We start from the raw sequence: 26344 nt of genomic DNA, 5'->3' as shown, positions 1-26344 counted from the left end.
AGCAATATATTCCCTTTTCAGCTGTTCTTTGTTTATAACAAATGTTGCTTTCTTTCTCCAGGCACATCAACTGTGGCGTCTAAGTATGAGGAATTGGAGTGTCTGTATGCAGCTGTGGGCAAAGTTATCTATGAGGGACTTACCAACTACGAAAAAGCCACAAGTAACACAAACCCCACGCAGCTCTTTGGTAAGAACTTAAGCATTCTGGTTGTCCCTTCTTTCTTCTCATTAATCCCTCTCTGCCCTCTTGCGCTCTGTTACACTTACTTTGTTGCTCATAAACCCTGTTTTAAAAAAAAAACTCCCACTCTTTTTCCTACAAAATCGAGCCACCTCTCGGTTACTTTGAGCAATTAAACTGGTGAGTGGGTCGTTAAAATGCAAGCCGGTGGGCGCTGCTGCTCCGGCTAACATCTGGCCTGTTTAAACTCAGGCCACAGTCCAGTGGCTTGGGAAAGGTCGTCTTGGGAAGGATTGCTTCTTTCGGCCATCCTCCCTGTACAGACATTACTGTTATCCACCCAGATGTAGCAGAGTATTTATGAGAAAAGTTCACATCAAAGCTTATTCTAAGAGAATTGCGGCTGTTCTAAAACACAGTACAGTAGCTCTCCAAATAAAGAGCCCTCCAGTGACCAGATGGCTATTGGAGAGAAGTCCAAAGGTAACACTATTTGAAATGGTTTACCAAAGTGGCAGTTGTGGTCAATGAACAGCTTTTTGTATCCTGCTGTCAAAAAGAGGTAGCACTAATGTGATGCATCCATCTGGCCAGGGGGATGACATTTTAACGTTTTGTCCACCTTCCAGAGAGCAGAAACAGAGAGGGATGTTACTCATACCTCTCCTCTGCCTCTGAGACACGCTGGAACTTTTTTTGTTAGAAATCCAGCCCTAGTCGTTCTCTGAGAATGAACACAAGCTCACCGCAGGCGTATGTGTCAGTTACCTTGCTGCACAGAGGTTGAGGATCTTGTCTAGATTATTGTATTTCCAATTTTTTCCCCCTCCTTCATCTGCCTCCCCCTCACGTTTGTCTGTCCTCCAGGAACACTGATGATACTGAAGTCGGCCTGCAGCTACAATGCCAGTTACATCGACCGCCTCATCTCCGTGTTCATGCGCTCGCTGCAAAAGATGGTGCGGGAACACCTGAGCCCCCAGCAGGCCAACCCAGGGGTCACCGAAAACAGCACAGGTACATAGGAGAATGGGACATCTGAGAAAACACACACACGAACATAAAGAACAAGCACATAAAGCATGCTTGGCCATTATAGAAATCGATCAACTAGTTTTATGATTAAGAGGAGCTTGTATTGGCTGGTTGGCAACATGACAATACAGCATGAATTCAAACAACTCACTCATGTGTCCACACAAACCCGAACACATTTGCAACACATGCAAATAAATGTTGCCAAACATAGCCATCCCACACTCGGTCTTGCCCTGGTAACTGCATTTTTATTGCCACCTGGTTTAAATATTTACCTCAGGTCTTGTGTTCAGCTCGTGTTTCTGTTGAACTTCTTCTGCACGGCTGCAGTTAAAGGTTGCTGACATTATCAAGATGGTCAGTTTGCGTGTGTTCGCCAACCCTGAACTGACAAGGGGGTTGAATGTGTGTGAGCTTGGTGGCGCACACACACACGCCCTCTCACTGGGTGACCTTCCCCAGACTCCCGAGGAGCTCGGATATCCCATGTATCTCAGCTGTGCCTGACTGCATTTGAAGACCCCTTTTGAAAAGTTTAATATCAGTCGCCCCAGCTGTGTTCTCAATAGGTGTCGTGGTTCGGGGAGATCCACTTCACAGATAGGCCGGTTTCACAGGGAATGTTCCTCAGCTCTAGTTCCCAGCCTGTATTGTGTCCCAGCCTCTCTTTGGATACAGCAAACAGACGGTCACCTTGTGTTGTTCTGCTCTGGGTTTGAGAGCGTAGACACTGTTTGCCGAGGAAACACAACTGTTCTTTCTGCCAGCACGAGTGAAGATTTTCACGAGGTTGAGTCTTGTTTTTTAAAAGCTTTGGGCTTTCTAGTTTTATCATGACTATAACAAAATTCATTAAAGTGTTCTATTCACTTTTTTGTGAGCTAAGCTTTACCAGGTTTGTAGAAACAGGCAGTACATAATTCCTGATGCTACCTCAGACAGGAGGTAATAGTTGTACAATGCTATCTGAGGTTTAAATGGGACCGTAATGACTGTATCAGGAAACGCAGGCATTAACTCTCCACTAGGAGCAGTTATAGTCACCAACACCAGAGGCTGTTTGACCATCAAGGTTGTTGCTGCTAAAGGCTGTGTCTCTAATCTAATATTTTTTTACTGATGTACTCTTTGTATTGTTCCATTGTCTTTTTAACATCCATGTAATTAACATACCATTTTGGTGATATAGTGTAGATGTGTCAAAGGTTTACTTGACTCTCAGGACATGAGGTGAAGATTTAAAAGAGCAATAAAAGAAGGAAATAACAAAAGCCATTTCCTATAAAATAAAACGGCAGGTTACATATCTGATCTTGGAGCAGTACAAATGCTAAAATGCTAAAATTATTAATATTTCTGCTTTCTCTGTGCTCATAGTGACCAGTGAGCTGGTAATGCTGAGTCTTGACCTGGTGAAGACTCGATTGTCGGTCATGAGCATGGAAATGAGGAAGAACTTCATCCAGGTCATCCTCACCTCGCTGATTGAGAAGTCACCTGACCCCAAGATCCTCCGCGCTGTCGTCAAGATCGTGGAAGAGTGGGTGAAAAACAACTCGCCCATGGCTGCCAACCAGGTAGGGAAGCCGCATTTCTCAGACTCTGAAACAACCTCAAGTTTTAGGGTTAAATATTTAAACATTGTGCCTACAAACAAAGTAAACACTTGATTCAGTACATAATCGAATTATTTCTCTTATAATGGAAGGGGGAGGGGGGCCAAGAACTGAATCAGCAGTGTACATTTTAAAAGGTGTGAAACCTTCGACAAACAACAAGCAAAGCATATTTTCTACATCCAGTCAGGTTAAAATTAGCATAATACCCAAACAGCTGTCTCTGTCTCTATTTTCTTTTAAGCTGTAGAATGAGAGCGAGCACTACAGGACTGAGGTGGACAATAATGCAGTTATAGGAAAATAACTAAAGGGATTATCTGTGTGTTTCATTTTCTCTCCTCTCCCTTTGCTCCATCTCTTTTATTTTTATATCCTCTCCCTTTATTTCTATTTTCTAATCGACATTCTTCTTCCTTTCAGATGCCGAACCTGCGCGAGAAGTCCATCCTGCTGGTGAAGATGATGACCTATATAGAGAAGCGTTTCCCCGATGAACTTGAGTTAAATGCCCAGTTCCTGGACCTCGTTAATTACGTCTACAGGTAATTACTGCCATTCATCACATGGCCAAATGGCCGTGCCGCAAAAGCCATGCCGCCCTTGCATCCATCTTCACAGGAGGGATGAAGGTCGGGAGGTTGAGGCGGGAAACGACACGGGAGGTTGGGTCAAGGAGCAATGGAGAGTGGAGATGAGGAGGAGGGTGTTTGAAGCATGGGCAGTGAACCATTCTACTTTGTTGTTGTTGAAAGATAGAAGTAAAGATGAAAAAAGATAGATCATGAAAAGGCCTAGAGTTGGGACATAGAAACAGTGCGCAATTGTAGCTGTAGATAGAAAAAGGGAGCCGAAGAGGAGGGTGTTGTTCTGCAGAGGGGGGCGAGACAGACAGCAGATAGTGATATAGATATTGCGAGCTGATCTTTCAGAGTGCTACAGTAGTGCCAGGTTCCGGCCAACTCATGACAGGACACCCAGCAGGTGGAGGCCAAAGGGGAGAGACTGTCCTACTGCCAGCTATTCATCAAACCACCGCTCTTTTTTCCTCTCTGTCTTACACACATACACATTTAATCAGCCAAATGTAGCCTGTATCCCTCCACCCCATCTGCTCTTCATGTCAGAAGGTTTAAAACGAGCAGTAAAGCCATGATGGACAGCGAGTAATCATAATGAAATGATAAAGCAGCTGTTCCCGAACAATGTGTGATTAAGAGAGTAGCACAAATAGAGGCAGTGTGCAGCTGGTGTAGCCGTGCCTTTTTGTTGTCGCTTTTATCCCACCTTCCACTCTCCCCTTCTGTTGTGTGAATCATACCCATGAGGCGCATCCACCGCAGCAGGATGATGTCAAAGTGATGACATTTGTTATTTAAGTGTTTAATGCATGGCTGTTAATGATTTACTACCACTGCAATATCCACATCAAAGAGATTTAATTTCCTCCAATATTTAGCGTGAACTGCCGTCTCCGCACATTTCACTGATCTTCAGCAACAAGGCTGTTCAGACCTCCTGGCACCTTGCATTTGACTGTTGCTATTAGATAACCCTTTATACTAGAATCTACCTGCCCTGTTTACAAATGCCTCTTAAATATAATAAAAATTGATTCGGTCATTGATATATATTTTTGATTAGGAGCAATTACGCAGAAATAAAAGAAAAAGAGCTGCAAATATTGATTAATTTTCTTTTGATTGTTTTAACAGTTTATCAGATAATTCCTTGAAATATGTTGTAAAAACATGACCAAAAAAAGAAAATCAATATATGCCTGTGTGTTAAAAAGGAAATTACTTCTTGTCCTTGGAAAAAAACTTATTGCACTCATGTAGCAATATTTTAGAAACACTGTTAATAATTGAAAGCATATAAGTTGGAATATAAGTTTCACAAGCGTGAAGTTAGTGCAGGGTATAGGTGCTCTCATTTTTCTGAGTTTCTGAGCTCATAGGTTTGTTTGATACTGCAACTTGTTTTCCACAGTCGCCTCGGTGTAGTTTTCGGCATCGATGCCGTGACTTCTTTCAATGCGTTTCAGAAGTGCATTAAATGTTTCATCAACAACAAAATGTCTGTATTCTGCTTTCATGAATCATGGAAGTAAAATGGGTACAAGGCGGCATGCAGGCTCCGCTAAATAGATGTTTTGTCCCCCACATTATTCAGGGATGAGAGCCTTTCGGGAAGCGATATCACATCCAAGCTAGAGCCGGCGTTCCTCTCAGGGCTTCGCTGCACTCAGCCACTGATCAGAGCCAAATTCTTTGAGGTGTTTGATGCCTCCATGAAGCGGCGCGTCTACGAGAGGCTGCTCTACATCTGCTGCTCTCAGAACTGGGAGGCCATGGGCAGCCACTTCTGGATCAAACAGTGCATAGAGGTAAACAGAGTACTGTCTGTGATCTTTCAGCAGGCCTTTAAGCTTTTATCCAGCAATATAAAAGAATGTGTTGTTGACTCAGAGAATAAATCTTTCTTTTGTTTTCCAGTTCCAGCAGCCTCTTGTCTTGCCCATCACTTGTCATGTTTTCTGTTACTGATCGTCTTGGCGTGTGTGTGTTTGCGCTATGTGTATATTAGCTGCTGCTGGCGGTGTGTGAACGAAACACCATCATCGGCACCAGCTGCCAGGGATCCATGCTGCCGTCTATCACCAACGTCATCAACCTGGCTGACAGCCACGACCGCGCCGCCTTCGCCATGGCAACGCATGTTAAACAGGAGCCGCGCGAGAGGGAGAACAGTGAGACCAAGGAGGAGGTGAGACGCACAAAACAGACACAAAGATAGCATAATGCATCAGGAGGAATGGTCTCCCACACAAATCATCACATTATCCCATTAGGAGTGTGTTACATACTGTGATCCTGAAAAAGATTAAAGCTTTGCCTCTTTGTCTGTCTGTTAAATAAGTCTCTGTTCTCATCCCTCGGCCATTACCAAGAGGCTGTCGGTTGTTGATGTCATGTAATCCCCTTTCAAAACAGCATTGTGTCCAACATGAAACTAAATGTCAAAGCGCTCTGAAAAGATAATTGTTTTCCTCTCCCAGGATGTGGAAATAGACATCGAGTTAGCTCCAGGTGACCAGACTGCCATCCCAAAGACTAAGGAGCAGGCCGAGAGAGACACGGGCAACCAACTGCACATGCTCACCAACCGCCACGACAAGTTCCTTGACTCGCTGCGGGAAGTCAAGGTAAGGTTTTGTCCTCATGGAACCAGCTCGTACGCTGACTGTTACTTCAGAGCGCATTGCAGGGTTGATTAAACTGACTGGGTTTTGACAAGGCTGGGGGGGGGGTGATATATCTGACCATTATGTTAAGGGATTTTAAATTTCCCCCGATTACTCAGCGGTAACTACTGGCATTACAAGATACTGCAGTGTTTGAGGTGTTAAAACTTTATTGTGCAGAAGTTTTTCAGAACCCTGCTGATTTTTTTATTCCGGCTATAAAATCAAAACCTGATTTTGACGCTGGACATCAGTCAAATACAATTAACCACCCAGTAGGACAGTAAAGAAGCAGAGATCGCCAAGTCAGCAGCTATAATTTTTCTCTGGTCTGCGTTTTAGACGGGGGCACTTCTGAACGCTCTGGTCCAGCTCTGTCACATCTCCACGCCGCTGGCTGAGAGGACCTGGGTTCAGCTCTTCCCTCGCCTCTGGAAGATCCTGTCTGACAGGCAGCAGCATGTGAGTATAACTTAGTAGTTTCTGTTTAGTTGCAACCAAAGCAGATAAGTGGAAACTTGAGATATCTAGACAGCATGTTTTAGTATGCTTCCTGTGTCAACGAGCAAGGTTGATTGGTTGACAAACAAAAAAGGCCAAATAGAAATCATAAACACAGACATGTTTTTTTTTTCTAAGTAATTTTGACCCGAAACGTGCTTATTTGAAAACAATCCTTTATGCACACACCTAGTTCTTGTATATCCTTTTAGATATTTTAACAACGACATTAACAAGCCGTCAGGAACCGTGAGCTCGGCTCGCCCCTTTCTGTCTCAAAGTGTGTACTTCCACTTAATGAGGACAGATTCGTTCTTGCTAAATACGGAAATGAGAAAGCTGAGGGAGGAAAGCTGTAATGAGTTTAACGAATGAGATGCGCGTAGAGTATTTTGAGACTCATTGAAAAGGCCTTGATTTTAAGTGATTGACCTCTTAAACAGCTGAAAGATGCAGCGAGGAGAAAAGATGGTTTCAGAATAATATTTCCCCCCAGTGACAGACATTAAGTGACAGATAGGGCACGCGTTTATTCTGATGCGTGCCTCAGCTCTGCATTTCACGCCACCATTACACCATATCAGTTTACGGTAAAAATAGACTGATTACTCACGCTCGCCGATTATATGTCTGGGCTTATTATTTCATTGGAATGATAGAAAAGCATATTTTTCATAGGGAGGAATTTGACATATTGGCCTTCTCCACTACCAGCCTAATTAAAGTGACCGTCAAAGCATTAATTATTCCAGCCTGTCAACAGTCAGTGAAAATTATATCCATTACCAATACATCATTTATTTCTGAGTGTGTGTCAGTCATGATTATTGGTGCACTCACCCCCTGGTCACGCTCAAAGTCTATTCTATCGAAATGTAGGCGTTGTGAGAGGTTTGTGATTATACAGTGTAGCTCTGTGCAGTTCAGTTCAACAAGAAAATCATGTATTTTCTTCTGTGTTTTTTTTTCTTTCATTGCCTCAAGTAAAAGTGTGAAATAGGTGAATAGATTGATAGTAAAACAGGGAGCCATCCGAATAGAACTCAGCAAAGTGGGAAACACACGTAAAGTCACTGTGACACTACTAATATTTTTATTGTATTATTTACATCTACTGTAAATATTTATATACAAACTACATGTTGCTTACCCGTACAGGAAACTAATGCATCAGTAGTGACTTGTTGAACATGTTTGTTTTCATTTCAGTACACAGGAAGGTTGCATAAAATTTGTCGTTTCCAGTCTTCTTACCTATTTTCTCTTGCATTAAAAAAAAAAAACTTTTTAACAACTCTCTATTACTGGAAAATAGTATCACGTTGCATGGTGTACATGCAACAGAATACTTTTATCAATATGCTGTGTCAGTGTATTGCTGCTCAAGTGAAACTGTGTAGTTGATTAACTCCCCCTCTCTCTCTCTCGCCTCTTCAGGCTTTGTCAGGAGAAATGAGTCCATTCCTGTGCAGTGGCAGCCACCAGGCCCAGCGGGACTGCCAGCCCAGCGCTCTGAACTGCTTTGTGGAGGCCATGTCTCAGTGTGTGCCCCCTATTCCCATCCGCCCCTGTGTGCTGAAGTACTTGGGCAAGACACACAACCTCTGGCTGCGCTCCACTCTAATGCTGGAGCAGCAGGCCTTTGAAAAGGGCCTCAGCCTGCACAGCAAACCCAAGCAGAGCACCGAGTTCTATGAGCAGGAGAGCATCACACCACCTCAGCAGGTAATGCACCTGTAACCTTTTAAAGTATCCACTGATTTGATAGATTATATTCTTTATGTAGTTTGCACTATTATTTACTGTCTATTGATCATTCTCATGCTATACAATAAATCTGATAAGTCATATATAATGTTTGTCTTGAGCTTCATCCCATCTGCCATAGCTGAACTAAATAAGACAATGAAAAGAACATAACCATGGGGAATGTACATGTAAATGTGGGGTGCGGGGTCTTATGTCTTATGTTCTTATGTCTCTATGTATTTGTGGTGTATGAAATGTGGGAATGTATGTAAATGAATGTAATTTGCACTTCTCGAGGCCGTTTTGTACGCAATAGTGAAAACAATTTTCCTTGAAAAGGACAAATAAATTCATCTAATTCATCTACTGTAATCTAATTGATGGGTTAACCTCTGAAATGCGACATATTATTTTTCAGAGGTGTTTGTAGGTGAAACTACATTGGAATAAATGTAATTATTAAAGCTATATTCATTTCTGAGATTAAGTATTTTACTGAAGTCCAATATCAACCTAATAATTTAACTCACTGCCTCGACCATTTTGTACATACATGAATTACTCGGCAGTTGTTAACATTAAGGTTAATAGAGTTTATTATATTGCAGAAGTGTGGATGTTCTTTTTATTCATCATTTTCTCCCGCTGTGGAAGGTCTGGAGATATAATTTAGCTTGTGTCTGTTACAGCTTCATGTTTCTCTTATCCTGAACTAGGTTCATTAACAAAGCTGCCCAATTAATTCACAGTTTCCTCTCTGCAGATTTTCCAATTTGCTCTGCTGCCATCCACATTTTTGTTCTATTTTACTACAGGAGATTTTGGACTCCCTCGCGGAGCTTTACTCTCTGCTCCAGGAGGAGGACATGTGGGCAGGTCTGTGGCAGAAGAGGTGCAAGATTCCTGAGACGGCCACTGCCATCGCCTACGAACAGCACGGCTTCTTTGAACAGGTTAGAGAAAGTTTCTTTGACTCCTGCAAGCCAAGTACACACCACCATGATTATTTAGGAGGCTGTAGTTTGGGTTGATGTTAAATTGCGATTCATGTGTTTCTAATATTCTGTATTTACACCAAGTTGCATCATGAAGGCATGTTGCACTGTTTAGTTTATTTTCCTAGAAAACTGCTAAAACTTTTACTCTGTGTTTACTCAGGCCCAGGAAAGCTACGAGAAAGCGATGGAGAAGGCTAGAAAAGAGCATGAGAGGAGTAACGTCTCCCCTGCCATCTTCCCTGAGTACCAGCTCTGGGAGGACCACTGGATACGGTAAGACTTCTGGAACAGAAAAGATGCTGTTATCCCTGAGGGCTCTCTGTCTTACACATCAAGTGAAAACCACCAGAGAACAAAACCACAGTGGATTTTAACTTTAATACCTTTATATAGACTGGGCAATATTGAACATTTATTCGTTCTGTTCACCACAGAATGATTTATACAGCAGGGCAATCTAGTAACCAAAATATTTGAAGAATATAATAAACAAACAGAATTGCCTTACATCTATATTTTTCCACTATAAACAAGTCCTTGTCACCTTTTTTCTTTGCAGCCTGTAACACAATTTTGTTTATATACGGATGTGTCACAGGCGCTGTTACTGGGATAATATGTCTCTGTCAGCAGGGAAATCTGCATCAAATCCATTCCTTTTGTGATCAGTCTAAATGAAGTGGCTTCTTACCAACTTGCCACAGCCTAGGATGCAAATCTTTCATAAAATTAAAATGAGACACACAAACACTATGGGTGAGGCTGGGAAAACTCAGGGGGTCCATGCAAATGTGGAAAACCCAGAAGGCTTTTTTTTTTCTCCTTCTTCTTTCTCTAAAGTCAGAATGATAAACAGTGAATTTTTAGTCAGCCTCCCACAGTGGTGGCTTCAAGTGACACACTGAATTAGACAAATACGAAAGGATATATTTTATCACAAATATTTAACTGCTTTATCTCCATTGCCTAAATTTTTCATCCCACTTTGTGTCTTCACATCCAGCTGTTCTAAGGAGTTGAACCAGTGGGAACCATTGACAGAGTACGGCCAATCCAAAGGTCACTCGAACCCTTATCTGGTACTGGAGTGTGCTTGGAGGGTTTCCAACTGGGCTGCCATGAAGGAGGCTCTGGTACAGGTGAGGAGTGCATGGTTGCATCGTGTGAACGTGTGCATGTATAGATTTCAGCTCACATAAACAAACACCCTCTTATACATGGTTGCGCTCTCACTGTCTCCCAAAAGGTGACCACAGGTTCTCACTAACACAATCACAGACACACTGGAGCCTGTAGGTTTGTACCCTGTGAACTAGAGACTCTGTCGTCCTCTTTTTTTCATGTTATTCCCATTTTCTGGTACAGTGCTGTATATTAAGCCCAGGCCTCATGTCAGCGTGAAATATAGAAACTTGATATTGAAACCGTCCAGTCCCCACACACACACACAAAACACACACAGCCCCACACCCCTGGGGAGAATGAGAGCTGGCCGTAAAGCTGTGGAAATGCAGTTCAGCTGTTTGGTCCGTTAATTTATTGGCCTCGTGTTTCCTAAAACAAAGTGTGGACGGGTGGCGAGCGCGTGATAGTACCGGACATATAACAAATACTCCTGCTTTGCTCTTTCAAGGAGACTTGGAACCAATCCATTGAGCCGCTCTGTCCTAAGGTGACACCTAATTAAATTGTCTGGATGGCAGCACCAACTCCGCTATATCCCCTCCTCCTTGTTTCATTCCTTCCTTCCTCTGTGTACCCATTTCTCTTTCCTTTGTCTCTCACTTCCCCCCCACCTTCTCTCCACGTGGTCGTCTCTTTGTTAATTCCACCCTCTCCACTCTCACTTCCACCTCCATCTCTTCATCCCTCGCTCCGTAGCTCCGGCTCTAGCAGCTAATATTTACGACAGCTGCGTGTGTGAATAATTACCCTGGCATCTGCTGCAGGGTGATTTGTTTTATGGCGGAGGAGAGGAGCAAGGCTTTCAGTTACCTGCCTGCCCAAAGCTCACCAGCTCAGAGCCAAAGTCCAAATATCCCTGCTTTCAATTACAGCTGGCTCTTGATAAGGGCGGGCCTGTCTCCAGGATATTCATCAAGCGTCACCCCTGATAAGTGCGCTTGACCGATCACTGTAATTTTCTCCAACATCGGAAGAGCTTACACAAATACACAACTGCGCTTTTCTCACTCTCTTTCTCTTTTCACTCGTCCTCCTGTTGGTTTTAATTCCGTCTACCTCTCGTTCACTTATAATCACCCCACAGCGGACCACACGTTTGACGTCGCAGCCTCCCCGGGGCTGTTGTTTGTTTGGTGTTAATGCACTCAGCGTTTTAATCGATAGCAGAGCCTTTTTCCCTCTTCCCTCCGTCTGTGTCAGGCTCATCAGGTTGAATAGGCATTAGTACAAAACTCCTGCTGAAACCATTGAGAAAATGAATCTGCATTGTTTATACAAGTACTAAATTATGCAAGCAAAGTGTCATAAGCCCTCACATCGCTGTGAAGTGCGCACAGAAAAACAGCATGTGACATACATTAACTGAGGGCATAGATCCTGTATGTGCTTCCAATCTCCATTCTTTATTTGGCTGCGACAAACAGCTTTTGTCAGTTAGTCAGTCAGCTATTCACACACTACAGTCAGACAATAACATTGTTTTGTCAACAAGGACACTGCAGAGAACCTAAGAAATAAAAACAGTCTCTATTATTACCTTCAGTGAGATTCATCAAAGTGATCCTTCTCACCTGTGATGCTATTGGTATGGATTTTACAAGAAAATTGTAGGATTACTTGGCAACATTAAGAGCAGTCAAGTGAACCACACGTTTAATTTTAGTTTTGGCAGATGGTAGAATATTAAAGACTGATGGGGAAAAAAGTAAAGAGACATGGATCATCTTGTATGAGACAGTTGTACACAACCATTAAGACTACTGCCATTGTAAGGCTGAGCTTTGTACTATAACTCATCTTTTCTTACTGTAGTTATATATCAAGGTTTATAAATTATGTTGATAGCGCAACATAAAAAAAAGAAAAGATTACTCATTGTCTGTCTGTTATTCTCTGAGGAAAAACATTTGCTGCTATAGATTTGTGTGTAGATATGGAAAGTAACTTCTTCTTGAATTCCTAGGTGGAGCTGAGCTGCCCCAAGGAGATGGCTTGGAAGGTGAACATGCACCGCGGCTACCTGGCCATTTGCCACCCAGAGGAGCAGCAGCTGACTTTCATAGAGCGGCTGGTGGAGATGGCCTCCAGCCTGGCCATCCGGGAGTGGAGGAGGCTGCCGCACATCGTTTCTCATGTGCACACGCCGCTGCTTCAGGTCAGTATATCGGAAGCATAAAGTAGTTTTTCCATTCAGAGTGGCGTGGCAGTCACTAACACAGGAAGAGAGTAGTGACGGTAAGTCATTTATATTGTGATAAGCACTTGAAGAGATGCATGTTGAGAGATCATCCGTAGCCCTGAGACGTTGCGTTGTTGAGTAACACTGATAACGGCCTCTATCTCCGTCTCTCACTCCATTTTGTAAAATTGAGATAGATGATTAAAAAAAAATCATGGGAGATTACAATAGACAGGGGCAAAGATGAAAAAGGAGAATGAGAAAATAAGGGATAAGGCGATGAAAATTGAAAAAAGGTGGAAAGAGAGCAGAAAGGGGGGACATGGGGAGAAAGGGAGAGGGAAGAAGAGGAGGGAAGAAAGGGAGTTAGTTTAGAATGGCTGTAATTACTTCCCTGCCATCAGATACCATTTGATTAAATACCTGCAGCAGAATTACATTTACATGATGAATGGGACGGTCTGAATGAAGGTTAGAAATGGGCCATCAGCTGATATTAACAGATAATTGTGAAAAATATTGTATTGCCTAATTTATTTTGTTTTGGGAGATTTGATTTTGGAGGGGGGGGTAAGTCTTCAGTACAGCTATGATTCACTACATTTATCTTTTCAAAATGGGTATTTGAATTGGGTGACTACACTCTTTGTTATTGTGTGTGTGTATTTGGGTATGCGCACGTTCGCATATGTGCAGTCCAATTATTTACCCTAGCCGAGAGAAAACAAGCTATTTATTCCTCTACCCAGCCAAGCGGCTTGTTGTAAATCTCCATCCCCAACTCTATATCTCACATTCACGACTCCATGAGCCTTGGAGAATGAGAAGCCTGGGCTCCACAAATACAGTAAGGTTCAAATACCATTTGAATCAAGTTATCATCAAATCTCAGCTGTCAGCACTAACTGACGATCAATGGATTATCACCCACCGTATTGATTACGAGAGTTGGCATTAATATTGACTGATGAGTAGTTATAATGGAATGATTGATCATATGTTCACAAAGCAGCTTTGGGCCAATCAATGAGGCTTCTTTTCATGGAATGAGATAGAAAGCCCTCGCTTATCATTTTCCCATCTCCTTGTCTTTTCTGTGCCATATTCGAGTTATTGAAGCGCTGTAGGAAATTATTATGATTTTCCCTGCAAAATTATTTTGGTGGTGTAAAAATATATTCTTGGACTGCATTTCTGATACCAAAGAAAATGTTTTTGTTCACATGTGCTTTGGGCAGTCCCAAGTCTACTAATTGATTAGAAAGGGGAGATACAAATTACCTTGGGTCATTAATAAACAGTAAGTGTGCTAATTTGCAGCAAGATGCTTAGAGAAAGCATCGCTTTTTTTCGCAGCTGTGTTTTAGATCCTGAGCTCAGCTGCCCTCAGAGGTTTTCGGTTGCTTTGATCCATCTCATTTTGGAGGCATTCAGTCCATGGGATTGTTGAGAACGAGTCTTAAGCTGGTGACCTAGAGGAGGGCAAACCCTAACATTGTCTTCTTTCTTCTTATCTGTCAATACCCACACAGTATTTTCTTATAATTTAACTCCATCTTCTACTTGACTTCTATGTTTTTTGACTGTCCATGTGTTGAGTTTCAGTTTTTCTTTTATTTTGCAGCAGCTTCATGAACCCTCTTTTTCTGTCTTTCTGTCACCTTTTTTTCTGGTTTCTTTCATCTATATCACCACATCTCCCACACCATCTATCCACTTAAACCCTGATCTCCGAACAGCCCATATCCCACATCCACCTCGCTTTCTAACCATGGTATCACCTTATCTTACTATTTCTTATCATGCTCCTTTACCTTTCTTTTGCCTCAGATTCATTCAGATATTTTTAGGCATATTCTGTGGTGTTGTGCTGGACATCAAACACCAAAGAAAAAAAAATATATTGGGAGTAAGATGAGGCAGAAATACAAAAGACCTGTGTTTCATTCTAAAGCATTCAAAGAACATGAAAGAAAAAGAGATTTCATAAACTACAAATAAGTGACCCGTTGCGAATGGACAGCAGATGGACACAATGCTGTCTAATGCCGTGCAAAGCAAGCAGGAAATTTGGCTTGGAGCGTACATTTGTTTAGATGTGTGGACAAAATATTAACAAGATTAAGCGCAGCTGGTCCACTGTCTGGACCAAAGCTTTGAAGTAGACTGTGGAGCAGGCCTGGAAACACAGAATTTTACTTGTAAACAAAAAAGGTAGCCATTGCAATCACGAAAAAGCATTTACCAGTTGCCGTGGCTCCAGATTTGCCATCTGGCATGCGCCGTTAAAAGTTAAGAGTCAAAGGAGTGAAGTGTGGTCAAAGTGATGTCGTATGAGGGCTCAGGTTTAACCCTATGATTTCTCTCCAGGCAGCACAGCAGATAATTGAGCTGCAAGAGGCGGCCCAGATTAATGCAGGGCTTCAGCCAGCTAACCTGGGCCGCAACACCAGCCTGCACGACATGAAGACTGTGGTGAAAACCTGGAGGAACCGACTGCCCATTGTTTCAGATGACCTGTCCCACTGGAGCAGCATCTTCATGTGGCGGCAGCACCACTACCAAGGTAGGACACACACACAAGTGATTTTTATTTATTTTTTTATGTGTTAGCTGCTCTCATGCAGACCTCCTCTCTTTTTGCTGCTTATGTTTAACAGAAAGGGGTCTTCTTTAAAAGGCAACAAAGTGCAGAAGCACCTCAGGGTCTCTGTGCATCTCCAAATGTCAGCTTGTTAAAGCACTCTGTCTTACTGCAGGACGTAACACACACATACTGTATTTACCTTACTCAGTGCCCCAGCTCTCTCCCGCAGTGACTTTGAAACCATTCAGAGAGGCAGCCACTGCAAAATGTGATGTCTCAAGCAACTTAAACTCCAACTTGCTCTGTGAGGAGCTGAAATAATAGCACTGGTTCTGCAGCACCATGCCAATGAAATCCACTTCATTTATACGTGACAGCCTTCAAACTCATGTTAAAGTGAAATGAAATATTCCTGATGAAATTCATCGCCATGGCCCATTTACTGTTCATGTTCAATACATTCGGTGTCCCCAGTGCCCTCTGTGTTGTGACAGCAGCGTTTTCAGAGAGCTAGAATATTCCCAGGGTTCACGTTGCTCTAAGTTCATTTCTTCTTGCTTTTTTTTTTTTAACCATGACAATGCCATGTTTGTGATTGTATTGTTCCTCTCCACAGCCATTGTGACAGCGTACGAGACAAACACACAGCACGATCCAAACAACAACAATGCCATGTTAGGAGTTCATGCATCGGCTTCTGCTATCATTCAATACGGCAAGATAGGACGCAAACAGGTAATGGTTCACTTTGCTGTTGTTGTACATGTTTAACCTTTGTCTTTCTCAATAGGGATGCCCAGATTGATCACCCACTGATCATCGTCAGCCAGTTTTTCATTAAAAACATATGATTGGGTCATTGCAATTTCTATTTATAGTCAACCATCACCGTAAAACTGTTCACCTGTTGTTAGAACCTGCCATGTGGAGCTTTTACAAAGTATTTGAGACTGATATAAGGCACACCACCTTAAACGCCAGTAATTATTGGTAGAGAGAGACCATGGATCAGTCAATCTCACTCATGATTTGTATCAACAGTCTAAGTTCTCTAAAAATTTTGAATGTATTTGCAAAATGACATCACACTATTGTCTCCGTAGGGTCTGGTCAATGTGGCTTTGGACATCCTGAGTCGAATCCACACCATCCCCACTGTGCCCATTGTTGACTGCTTCCAGAAGATCAGACAGCAGGTCAAATGTTATCTACAGCTGGCTGGCGTCATGGGCAAGAATGAATGCATGCAGGTAAGATGGGGTGTGACCATCTCTCAGTTACTGTTCATCAAATATCAGGGATGCAAACAGCGCGCCGAAAAGCGAAACTCGCTTTTTTCATGACCAATTAGGTGACTTGTGTGAATCGTTCAGATCCGAAGAGTTTTTGTTTTTGAGAGGGGGGGGGTCTCAGCGTCTCAGCTGGGGTCAGTAAAATGTTTTTCTAACAGGCTGACAGTGACAATCACGTGAAACTGAGGCAAACTCATTCATGGTTGTCTCTGATTATACTGATAACAGCCGACCTCAAACGTAGACGCGCGACATGCGCGCTCATTAAGCGGCGCGTATCCGCGTGCAGTCGGTGCGACGGCGACGCTGTTTTTTCCCCCGTGCGTGTCATGGATGTATTATATTAACGGTGCATGTCCGTGGAGCTGTGCACCGGACATGCCCCGTTTCAGAGGTGAAGGAAGCCCTAAAGACGTCGCCTCCGCGATGTAGAATGTGTTCAATTAAAGTGAAACTAACACATTATATAGGGCTATATGTCCATTACACGCTGAATGAAACATCCCATGTCTTTATTTATTCAGTTTATTTTAATAGTAATAATTATGACTAACATTCAGTGAAGACCTAAAAATAAGTATCTCCAAAATGGAAATATTGCAAAGGATTTTTTTTAAAAGCATTTTAATATAGAAATGTTGGCCTTCTGAAAAGTATGTCCATCTATATGCACTCAATACTTACTTGGGGTTGAACTACTGGAAATTGACTTTTCCGTGATATTGTAATGTACTTATTTGTTAATGGTGAGCGCCCCCCCCGGAAATTCCTCTCTTTTTTGGTCCTGACCCGTTTGCATCCCTGAAATATAGATACGCAACCATAAACTTACATGACTTATTCTGCTCCCATTTCTTTGATGTTTTACTGAAGAAAACTTCAGATATTGTAACTTAATAGTGTTGAAGTCTTTCAATGTGGTATTATCCTAGAGAAATACTTGCACTAGATTAATGTATTCAGTATATTTATTCCAGGATTATTTATGAAGACTCTCCCCACAATGTGTAATATATTACACACATAAATTTAGTCTTTTTGTCCTGTTAAAAATCTTTCAAATAATATCAATCAAATACACACATTTTTATATTTTCACCATTTTCATTTCAGCTTATTCAAGTAACTCTAGAAATATTTTATTGGCAAAGTCACTCTGCAGAAAGAGCAAAAATCATTTTTGCTTGTACAATCCAATTATGTGTGATCAAAACATGATAAATATATCGTACCCATGCAACATCTGCACCATAATTTAGCACAGCTGCAGGAGATTTGGACCGTGGTAATGAATGCTCCAAATTTGAAACGAGCCCATCTCTACTGAAGAACACATTTGATGCATGTAGTCTCATTTAAGCACTTGGGTGGATTTCTGCTGGCAGTAGCTGGAAGCATAGTTAGCGATACTTTGAGTGGGAAAAGTAGTAAGAGCAAGAAGTGTTAAGGGTGGCTCTAGGTGACAAGTTATAGCAGGGAGACTTATAAGAGAGTGTAACTCAGGAGCTTGCTCTTAAGCCCATGGAGTACTCTGATTAATAGAAGCAGTCCAGCACACCACAAGTCATTAAAAGTGCCAGTAGACACTCCTCTCTCTCTCTCTCATTCTCGCTTCTATCTCATATCCTCTGGTGCTCTCCGTCTCTCTCTCCTGCTACACATCGTTTGTCACAGCGGTACATAGGGGACACCTAATCAGAGGCTCGCCATAATGGAAGTTTAGTTCCCTTAACACCTCTTTTCTTACTTCTTAATGAACACCTTGCAGTTTGTTTGTTTTTCACCTGTAATTATGGCTCCTTCTTAAACAAAATGCCGGGGTTCCGTTCCACTCTAATGCAAATCTCCTTTACTGCAGTTTTGTTTGAAGTGAAATCTCTATATGTCTCTATCTGTCAGGGTTTGGAGGTGATAGAGTCCACCAACCTGAAGTACTTCACCAAGGAGATGACGGCGGAGTTCTACGCTCTGAAGGGCATGTTCCTGGCTCAAATCAACAAGTACGTCCAGTAGAGCTCCAGCTGGTCTGTCTTTAGCTGCTTTTACAGCGGCTGCTCAGGGTGGGAATGTTGTGCTATTATTCCCCCTCGCTGTTCAGTATAAAACGGTACAAACACAGAAGTGGGGGGGCATTTGTTCCGCCTCTATGTTGGCAGCGGAGGTAGTCGCGGAGCCGGACCAACGTCTGTGTGAAAGAGAGCTTTCACGGCTAGACAGGACGCCCAGCTCCGTAGTGCTCCCCGTCACACCTGCATTCCAGACGCGGGGCAGCGTTACGCCGGCTTGTTTGGTTCAGTCTAAACAAAGGCACCGTAACAAAGGCTGCTTTTTAACAGCAGTACAGTCAGATTTCTGTGTAACAGGGGTTTCTGAGTACTGCTCCACCTTAACACAGGCCCTGTCACTGTATGGCCAACTTTAGATTAGCTTCTTTCACCTTTTATGTTTCTGACAATGTAAAGCAATTCCCTCTGTCAATGTCTTCCCTTTGTTCGTTATCGCATTGTCCTAAAACTGTGTCAGTGGTTTTTTTCTCCTGCGAGGACAAGGAATTCGTATTTAATAAGCTCTTCTCACTGACGCATCTCTGAGATTATGTTACTAGGTATCCCCCATGACGTGGCTTTGATGTTGATGCACATCTGTGTCATCAGCTTGTGACAGTCTCAGTAATGTGTTTTTGGCTACAGGAGTTGCCTGTGGAGCATTAGACTGCTCCCTCCATGCTGCTGGGCTGTTCACACCCCACAGCAGCGCTCTTTTTAACAGCCCCTCCCCTTCAGCAACCCCCCTTTTCACCCATCATCTTTGACGTGACATGGCATCCTGAGGGGTGAAAGACAAATTGAGGAAGGCTTAATAAATGTATATGCAGCTCAATAATTAACTCGAGGCAATTTGCAGGAATCTATGGGATCAGCAGAACTTGCCTCCACCTCAGCAGGGTTTATTGCAATCATTAAGTTTCCCCTACACTGGGGGAGAATTAACAGCAGAGTGGGGGTTAGGGGTTGAGAAGGAGTCGTCATGTGCAATGTGTGCTTGTGCAATGCGCGAGTGTGTGCATGTGCATCCACATGCACACAGGATTTTGGGATCATTCAATTAAACGGGTGTCAGAGATTTGACAGTCTGTTGGGTGCCTGCGCTCCTGTTGAGCCGGGTAGTAGAAACTGTTAATGTACTTTAACACTGGCAAAGTGACTGTGGCAACCCCATTAAGTATTACTGGAGGGTCTTCGGCTCTGACTCCCATAGCAATCAAGCTCCCATTTCTTAATCACATGCCAAAATGCCTTTTATAATAACACATTTTAATTGATTGGCTTGGGAGACCATTTCACTATAAGTAAGTAAGTGGGAGAGTAGTTCTGGAAGCGCTCCTAAAAATGGAGGTCCATTTACCAACTGTAGTTCAGGAAGGCTTTTCCATTGACAGGCCTGTCTCCTTGTTTTGACTGCGAGGCAGTGCGTCTCGAGGTGCCTCTTGCATCTTATTTATTAATCAAAGGCTGAAAGGTGTGTGAAGATTATTCAGAGTGGGTGCCAGCGAGCGGTTAGAAACTGCTTGGCGTGGTGAAAACAGCTGATGAGTCAGAATATATTTCCCTGTCAGCATAACTGGTGCAGTCAAAACTTGGGTCTCATGCCAGATTTCACCTGCCTGTTCCCTTACCTGCTACTTAACGGTGTCCAAATTGAATACTTTTAAGTGTGACTGCTAGATTGCACTAGCAGGATAAAAAAAATCCCAAGGATCCTCAGGTTTTATCAGGCTGCAGATTTCTCTAAGCGGTTGCAATGCTCTTCACGGTCAATGTATTTGTATACAGATGATGCGCTGAGATTTTTTACCTTGCTGAGGCTCTGTCATTTCTGATTAAATACGAAGACGTTAAGCTCATATGTCACCCGGTATTAAATGGATCTTCACAGTATGATAGAGTTGGGTTCAACTCATATTACAGTCTTGCAAAACAGCTGAACCCTCGGTGACATTAATTCATGCTGGGTTAAATGCTTACTCTGTAATGCCAAGTGGAAAGGCCTTGAAGATTACAGCAAATAAAATATGGCGCTTATTGATGTGCAGTACATAATATAGAATATGATCATCATAATCTGTTTCCTGCACTTCATCCCTCTCTTTTTATTTTGCCCCTCCAACCCCCCTCTCCAGTCTTGACACAAATATTACATCCAGCTCTTCAATTCATTCTGACCCCCCCCCCCCCCCCCCTCTGTTTAGCATCCCTCTTTATTTTGTGTCTCTCCTCTATCCTCTGGCCTCCCTTTCACTCAATCCATTTCCCTCTCCTCCCCCTCCAGCTGCCTCCCTTCACTCACACGCCCTCGCCACTTTAACCCGTCTGTACCTGCTTCTTTGTTCCAGGTCAGAGGAGGCCAACAAGGCCTTTTCAGCAGCCGTACAGATGCACGATGTCTTGGTGAAGGCCTGGGCCATGTGGGGCGACTATCTGGAGAACATCTTTGTCAAGGACCGCCAGCTCCACTTGGGGGTCTCTGCCATCACCTGCTACCTCCACGCCTGTCGCCACCAGAACGAAAGCAAGTCCCGCAAATACCTAGCGAAGGTGAGAAGGGATCTGAGGAGGAGGCTTGTTGTGGGGATCGTATGTGTTGTGGGCAAAATTTAGTGACTGCTTGTAAATGTAGAATCAACATACATCACTGTTGTTTATCTATTGTCTTCATTGGACCCTTAAGCCCCCCCCCCCCCCTCCAGAGCATATGAAAATAGCATGTCAGCAACTGTTTCTGCACCTAATCAGTTTTTTTTTATATATAAAAATAAAGCCTCGGTTGGGATTTTTTTTCCCCAGCTAGGGTCACAGTTAATTCCCTTGTTTCCTGACCCTATCCAGTCCATATATTATTGGTGCTGAGGAGAGGACTGCACCTCCACCACCCCCCACTCTCTCAGATGCTGCCACAGTTACAAGCAGAGATTGATCGATTACAGTCCTGGGGTATACAATGTGGATGGGTTCCCATGGCAGATCAATAGTGGGGTGAAGGCCATCCTCTGGCACATGGTGGGGGGGGGGTTAACAGACTTAATGGCAAACAGTCTAACGCTACACTACTTACCAGTTCAGCTCCGTGTGGGGAGGTGAAGGCATAGACTCGTTGTTAACAAGCATCCTCTCTATGCTCATACTAGGTTGAGAGCTCCTGTGCTCTGCTATAATATATTCAGGTCAGGTTGTGCTCAATATCAGAAAAAAGAGGAACATCTAAATGGATAATTACAGCACAAAATGCAAGAAAATTATTGCAAATTTAGTTTAAATTCTCTCTTGATTTTTTTTTTTACTTTTTAAAAAGGGCTTTTAAAAATTGGACTCTTTTCTATAATTTATGGGCTGGAGGGGAACGAGAAATTTGCGAAAACTTCAGTGTACTGCCCGCTGGGTCTCTTTTTTTCAAAGAGCCACAGGAGAGTTGGATTGGAAAGACTCAGCTAGAGCGCCAAAGCTACCAACTACTGTGTGTCAGGTTGGATAAATAGTAAATATGGTCTTGCCATGTTCTGTGTTAACATCAGACATTACTGTCATTATCTGGTCTAATAATGGCTCATACTAGCTTCCTATTCCAGTTAGATTTTTTTTTCTGCTGACCCCCTCTGGTATTGTGCTGCCAAGCTGGGTTGGCAGTGCTTAGTCCTGATGGATGAAGTGAGATGACCAGTCATTATCAGTAATTATACACAATCTGTGTACCCCGGGTTGGCTCGCCGAAGAGAGCCTGGGGGGTTTGAGTGGGGTTAATGTCTTCATCATAATCTAGACGCACACAGAGGCACACCAGGGGAGGAGAGATCACCTCCACATTAGCTCAGCTTTGATCATGGGGAGAAGGTGTACTCATTCTTTCCTCTGCAGTCCCCTCCCTGCTGTGAGAGAGCCAGGGAAGCCAAGCACCAATGGTCTGATTAATGACAGAGTCCTTACCTCTTGTCTTACAATAGTTATTTTTGTTAAATTCATGGAATATTTCTACCTTGGCAGGATAGTTTTGCATTTGTTTTGTTTTGTTTTTCCAATCCTGCTTTTCTCACCGGTCTTTTCCTCTAGGTGTTGTGGCTGCTCAGCTTTGATGACAAGAACACCCTGGCAGATGCTGTGGACAAGTACTGCATTGGAGTCCCACCCATCCAGTGGCTGGCGTGGATACCACAGCTCCTCACCTGCCTGGTCGGCTCAGAAGGCAAACCTCTGCTCAACCTTATCAGTCAGGTGAGGCCTGAACAAACAAAAAAGACAAAATCATTGGTTTCAGCTTCCAATGAAAACATCCGTCAAACAGCTTCTGTCAAATAATCTTTCTATTTTGAATATGTCATCAATTGCTTCTTGCTTTTACTTTTCATGTTCTTAAATTTCGTGTCTGGATGCCTGCCCTTCAGATCAAATATTGATGCTTTCTTTGGCTTCCTCCATCCATTTCTGGGGGAGGGGGGGTTCACATCTGGCTGGTGTGTTAGCATTAGTGCTCAAGCACATCTTTCTAATCAAGATAAATTAACTGCATTCACGCCAAAGTGGCCTCTCTCCTGCTTTCTATTTACCAAACTAAGCATTCAGACTCTTTCACTGTCCCTTTTAGCAATTTATTGGCTTTCACCAGTCCCTGCTGAATTGGTTCTTAAATTATTTGTTCAAGAAATGATTATAAAGTTAATATCGTACGCATCCGCACTGCGGGACCAGAGCTAGTAATTAAACCGAGGACTAATTTGCTTTGCTTAATGGAGTATTATTTCTGCACAATTTGGAGAGGGTGATCTTCAAAGAGTAGTCTCCTATAACAAACAACCAATCCTCTCAGCAGAGCAGGAATATTGTATAGAGCACATGATAGAAATGTGGAGAAGAGAGGGAAGAGACAGGGTTTTGAAATCCAAGTGGGTAATGCAGTTTTCATGTGTAGAAGGACCCTGAAAAGACAGACCAAGGCTGTGATGAAGTGATGATCACTTGACAATCTGTTTCATGTTTTAACATGCAGATGGTCTACTGTGAAGCCTATTAACCACCTATCTTGATGCATCTTAAATGAAAATGTTGAATAATTTGCATTTATTGTTTTGTCTTGGATTTTTTTTTTTTTTTTTAGATTATATTATTTTTTTAGATGGATAAAACACTTTTGTACCTTGTTCATCTATCTAAAGAATACTTCAGCAGGACATTTGGTTGTTACAAGGTTGCAGCCTCTGCGTTAGAGTTGAATCACTTCAACTAGCAGCTGCCTTTTGCATGTATATGAATGCAGAGGTTTTTCCAGCTGAACCCTCCTTTGGTCGGCCTCATCACCCTGTAATGACTGAAGGGTAAAAGGTTGGCACTCTTTTCTTCCTCCCATTTTTTATGTAAAGAGAACCACATTTTAATGCATGGCAGGCTTTATCTCTGCCGCGTCCCTGAATTATTTAGAGTTTCTCTGCGGCGGCGGGATGTTTAAAAAACGTATGTTGAAATATTGATGAAGGTGAGGAGAAGAGCGCCTGGGGGCAGTCGGGAAGATGAATCAGAAGTTAACAGAGAATCTCAACACCCCTCCCCACATGCACTTCCATCCTCCCTTGCTGCCTCCTCCTTGTCTACCGTTCGCCCTCTTCCCCTCAGCCCACCTCAACCTCGCCAAAATATGACATTTCTTATCTTCCCATTAGCGTGCTGATCTCTGGTTCCTCCTCTTCCTCTCTGCTGTACTTCCTCTTTCATCTTTAATGCTGCTGTTAGCTGCCACTTAGAACTCCCTCTTCTCGTTACTCCTGACTCTAGTCCTTCACTTCTCATCTCGGCGGTGTAATTTTTTTCATTTTGCATGTGTCTGAACATTTACTGTATGTTCATTACCTAAAAATTGGAAACATGAGAGATTAAGGAATATCAGTGTAAACAATTGCAGAACACTGGATACATGCATTTTGTGCGAATGTGTGGTTGCTGAATAAGCAGCAGAGATGTGTGTATAGTATTCACTTGACTTAAAAACATAAGCCCAGCTTCTTAATATATCACTGCAAATTTGCAGTTGAAAGAGGTAACACTAATTTATTTTGAGTGGTTCATGACTTGGGCTGTGGCTTTAGTGGTTCTTCTTTTGCTAGTGAAGAGCAGTTTAAGTATTTTGCTGGTGGCCAATGTGTATTATAACTATAACAGAAAGTGTAAAATGTTTATCTATATGTAGGTGAATTACATACAAATTTTCCTTCTTCCCTTTTGTATGGCCCATGCTGCCCAGACATAGACCCTCAACAGCAGCAGCCTCTTTACCACTGAGTTAATCCCATCAGTTTCCCCTGCCTTGCTGCTGCATTTACAGCACACCACTGACTGAACATGTAATAATAAAAGTTATTCACATTTAAGAAACCGGACTCTTTTGAAGAACTCGAGACCTGGAACAGTTCTTTTAGTCGTCTCAACTCTAAGGAGAACAACAGTATGTTCTAGTTAGTTTTTGGCCGACCTATTCTCACCTCTCACAACCTTAAACCTGAGCTAGTTTTTGTGCAAGCTTGATTTGTTCAGTTTGAAAGCCCCTCTGAAGACCTGGGCTGGATATCAGAGGAATGTCGACTGAGTGAAGAAAAGCCTAAAGGTTTTGGCCTTAGGTTAAAATATCAGGGGGGAAAAAAGCTTCTTCTGTTTCCCTCTCCTTCTTTCTCTCTTCTTCCTCCACCATCCTCAACCCACCTTTAGTCAGTATTGAGCTCAGTTTTGTTGTTGAGATGTGGAAGTATCTTTTTCTGCCCTGCAGGCGTATAGAGAGCCTAGAAGGGATCAAATAGCTGTGTAATTGCAGCATGTGAAATTTTGCTCTGAGATCTGAGAGAACCTTGTGGTTTGGTCTTCTCCCAATAACCAGTGGGCCTAAAGCCATGCTTACAGATGACTTCCACCTAGAATCTAATGGAAAACTCACCTCTAGTTTTTAACAACCTAGTTATTGTTTTTGTATTTTCAGTCATTATTATTGTAAGTTATCGTTTTAATAATTATTAATACATCACCACAACAAGGTGTACCAGGGCAAGGAGGAATGTAAATGGTCAGACAAGCCCACACATTATAAATAAACCTCCAAGATAAGATACTTGACATGAAGCAGATAAATTATAAAAATGTTTGTATATATATTTCTCTTCATTCATGTGTTCAAATTTGGAAATGTTGTGGGAAAGAGCTTATTTTACCTCTGCTAAAATGCCAGGGGTTTACTCTTGTCTCCATAGCATTTTGGGAGCTCTGTCACAGCTCATGTCGTGCCTTTAGGCGTTTGCTTTGTGCAGTCGCGGTGATAGTCAAGTGTCAAACACACACATACATCAATGTCGACTTTAGTTTACCTCTCTCATTCATTCCTTTGCAATTTTCTGTGTGCGATGTGTCACAGTGGGCGCCCTCCTATGAATTAAAAATTAATTTGGTGACAAGTGTGGAATTGGGATTGTGGCAACGAAGGGGGGTGTTTGAGATTTTGCTGCCTGCTTTTACTGAATTGGTGTGTATCTAGATAAACTGTTTCTATCCTGCCACCTGAGCTTACAGGAATGAATGAATGATTAAAGCAGAAGTAAGCGGAATATTTGTGTTAATATAAGTCTTAAATAGTTATATCTTCCGACAGCAATCACTTACATAGAGTGTTTGGTCTGAAACACGGGTCTCTCAGTCACTCTGCTCTGCTCTGAGCCGAGGAGAAAACTTTTCTCGTATCCTACAGTTT

At 42.6% G+C, this 26344-nt stretch overlaps 1 protein-coding gene across 1 annotated transcript in view; it reads left to right on the top strand.

Annotated features, from left to right (window-relative positions):
• The window catches only part of trrap (transformation/transcription domain-associated protein), a 94509-nt gene that overhangs the window by 50742 nt on the left and 17423 nt on the right, over positions 1-26344 (top strand). Inside the window, exons 45-63 of the mRNA XM_085761863.1 lie at positions 62-190; positions 1052-1201; positions 2600-2799; positions 3262-3383; positions 5014-5227; positions 5428-5607; positions 5900-6046; positions 6428-6547; positions 8024-8311; positions 9151-9288; positions 9494-9606; positions 10337-10472; positions 12482-12673; positions 15068-15263; positions 15901-16019; positions 16388-16534; positions 18476-18576; positions 20970-21171; positions 22678-22839. Of these exons, the coding sequence (XP_085617989.1) occupies positions 62-190; positions 1052-1201; positions 2600-2799; positions 3262-3383; positions 5014-5227; positions 5428-5607; positions 5900-6046; positions 6428-6547; positions 8024-8311; positions 9151-9288; positions 9494-9606; positions 10337-10472; positions 12482-12673; positions 15068-15263; positions 15901-16019; positions 16388-16534; positions 18476-18576; positions 20970-21171; positions 22678-22839 (3056 nt within the window). The remainder of the gene's footprint in view (positions 1-61; positions 191-1051; positions 1202-2599; positions 2800-3261; positions 3384-5013; positions 5228-5427; positions 5608-5899; positions 6047-6427; positions 6548-8023; positions 8312-9150; positions 9289-9493; positions 9607-10336; positions 10473-12481; positions 12674-15067; positions 15264-15900; positions 16020-16387; positions 16535-18475; positions 18577-20969; positions 21172-22677; positions 22840-26344) is intronic.

Source organism: Trachurus japonicus, chromosome 19 (assembly GCF_045865225.1).
Source record: "Trachurus japonicus isolate A0001 chromosome 19, Traja_1.0".
Classification (NCBI taxonomy): Eukaryota; Metazoa; Chordata; class Actinopteri; order Carangiformes; family Carangidae; genus Trachurus; species Trachurus japonicus.
Note: the sequence above shows the minus strand (reverse complement) of the source record. Positions and strands in the feature narration are given on the sequence as shown.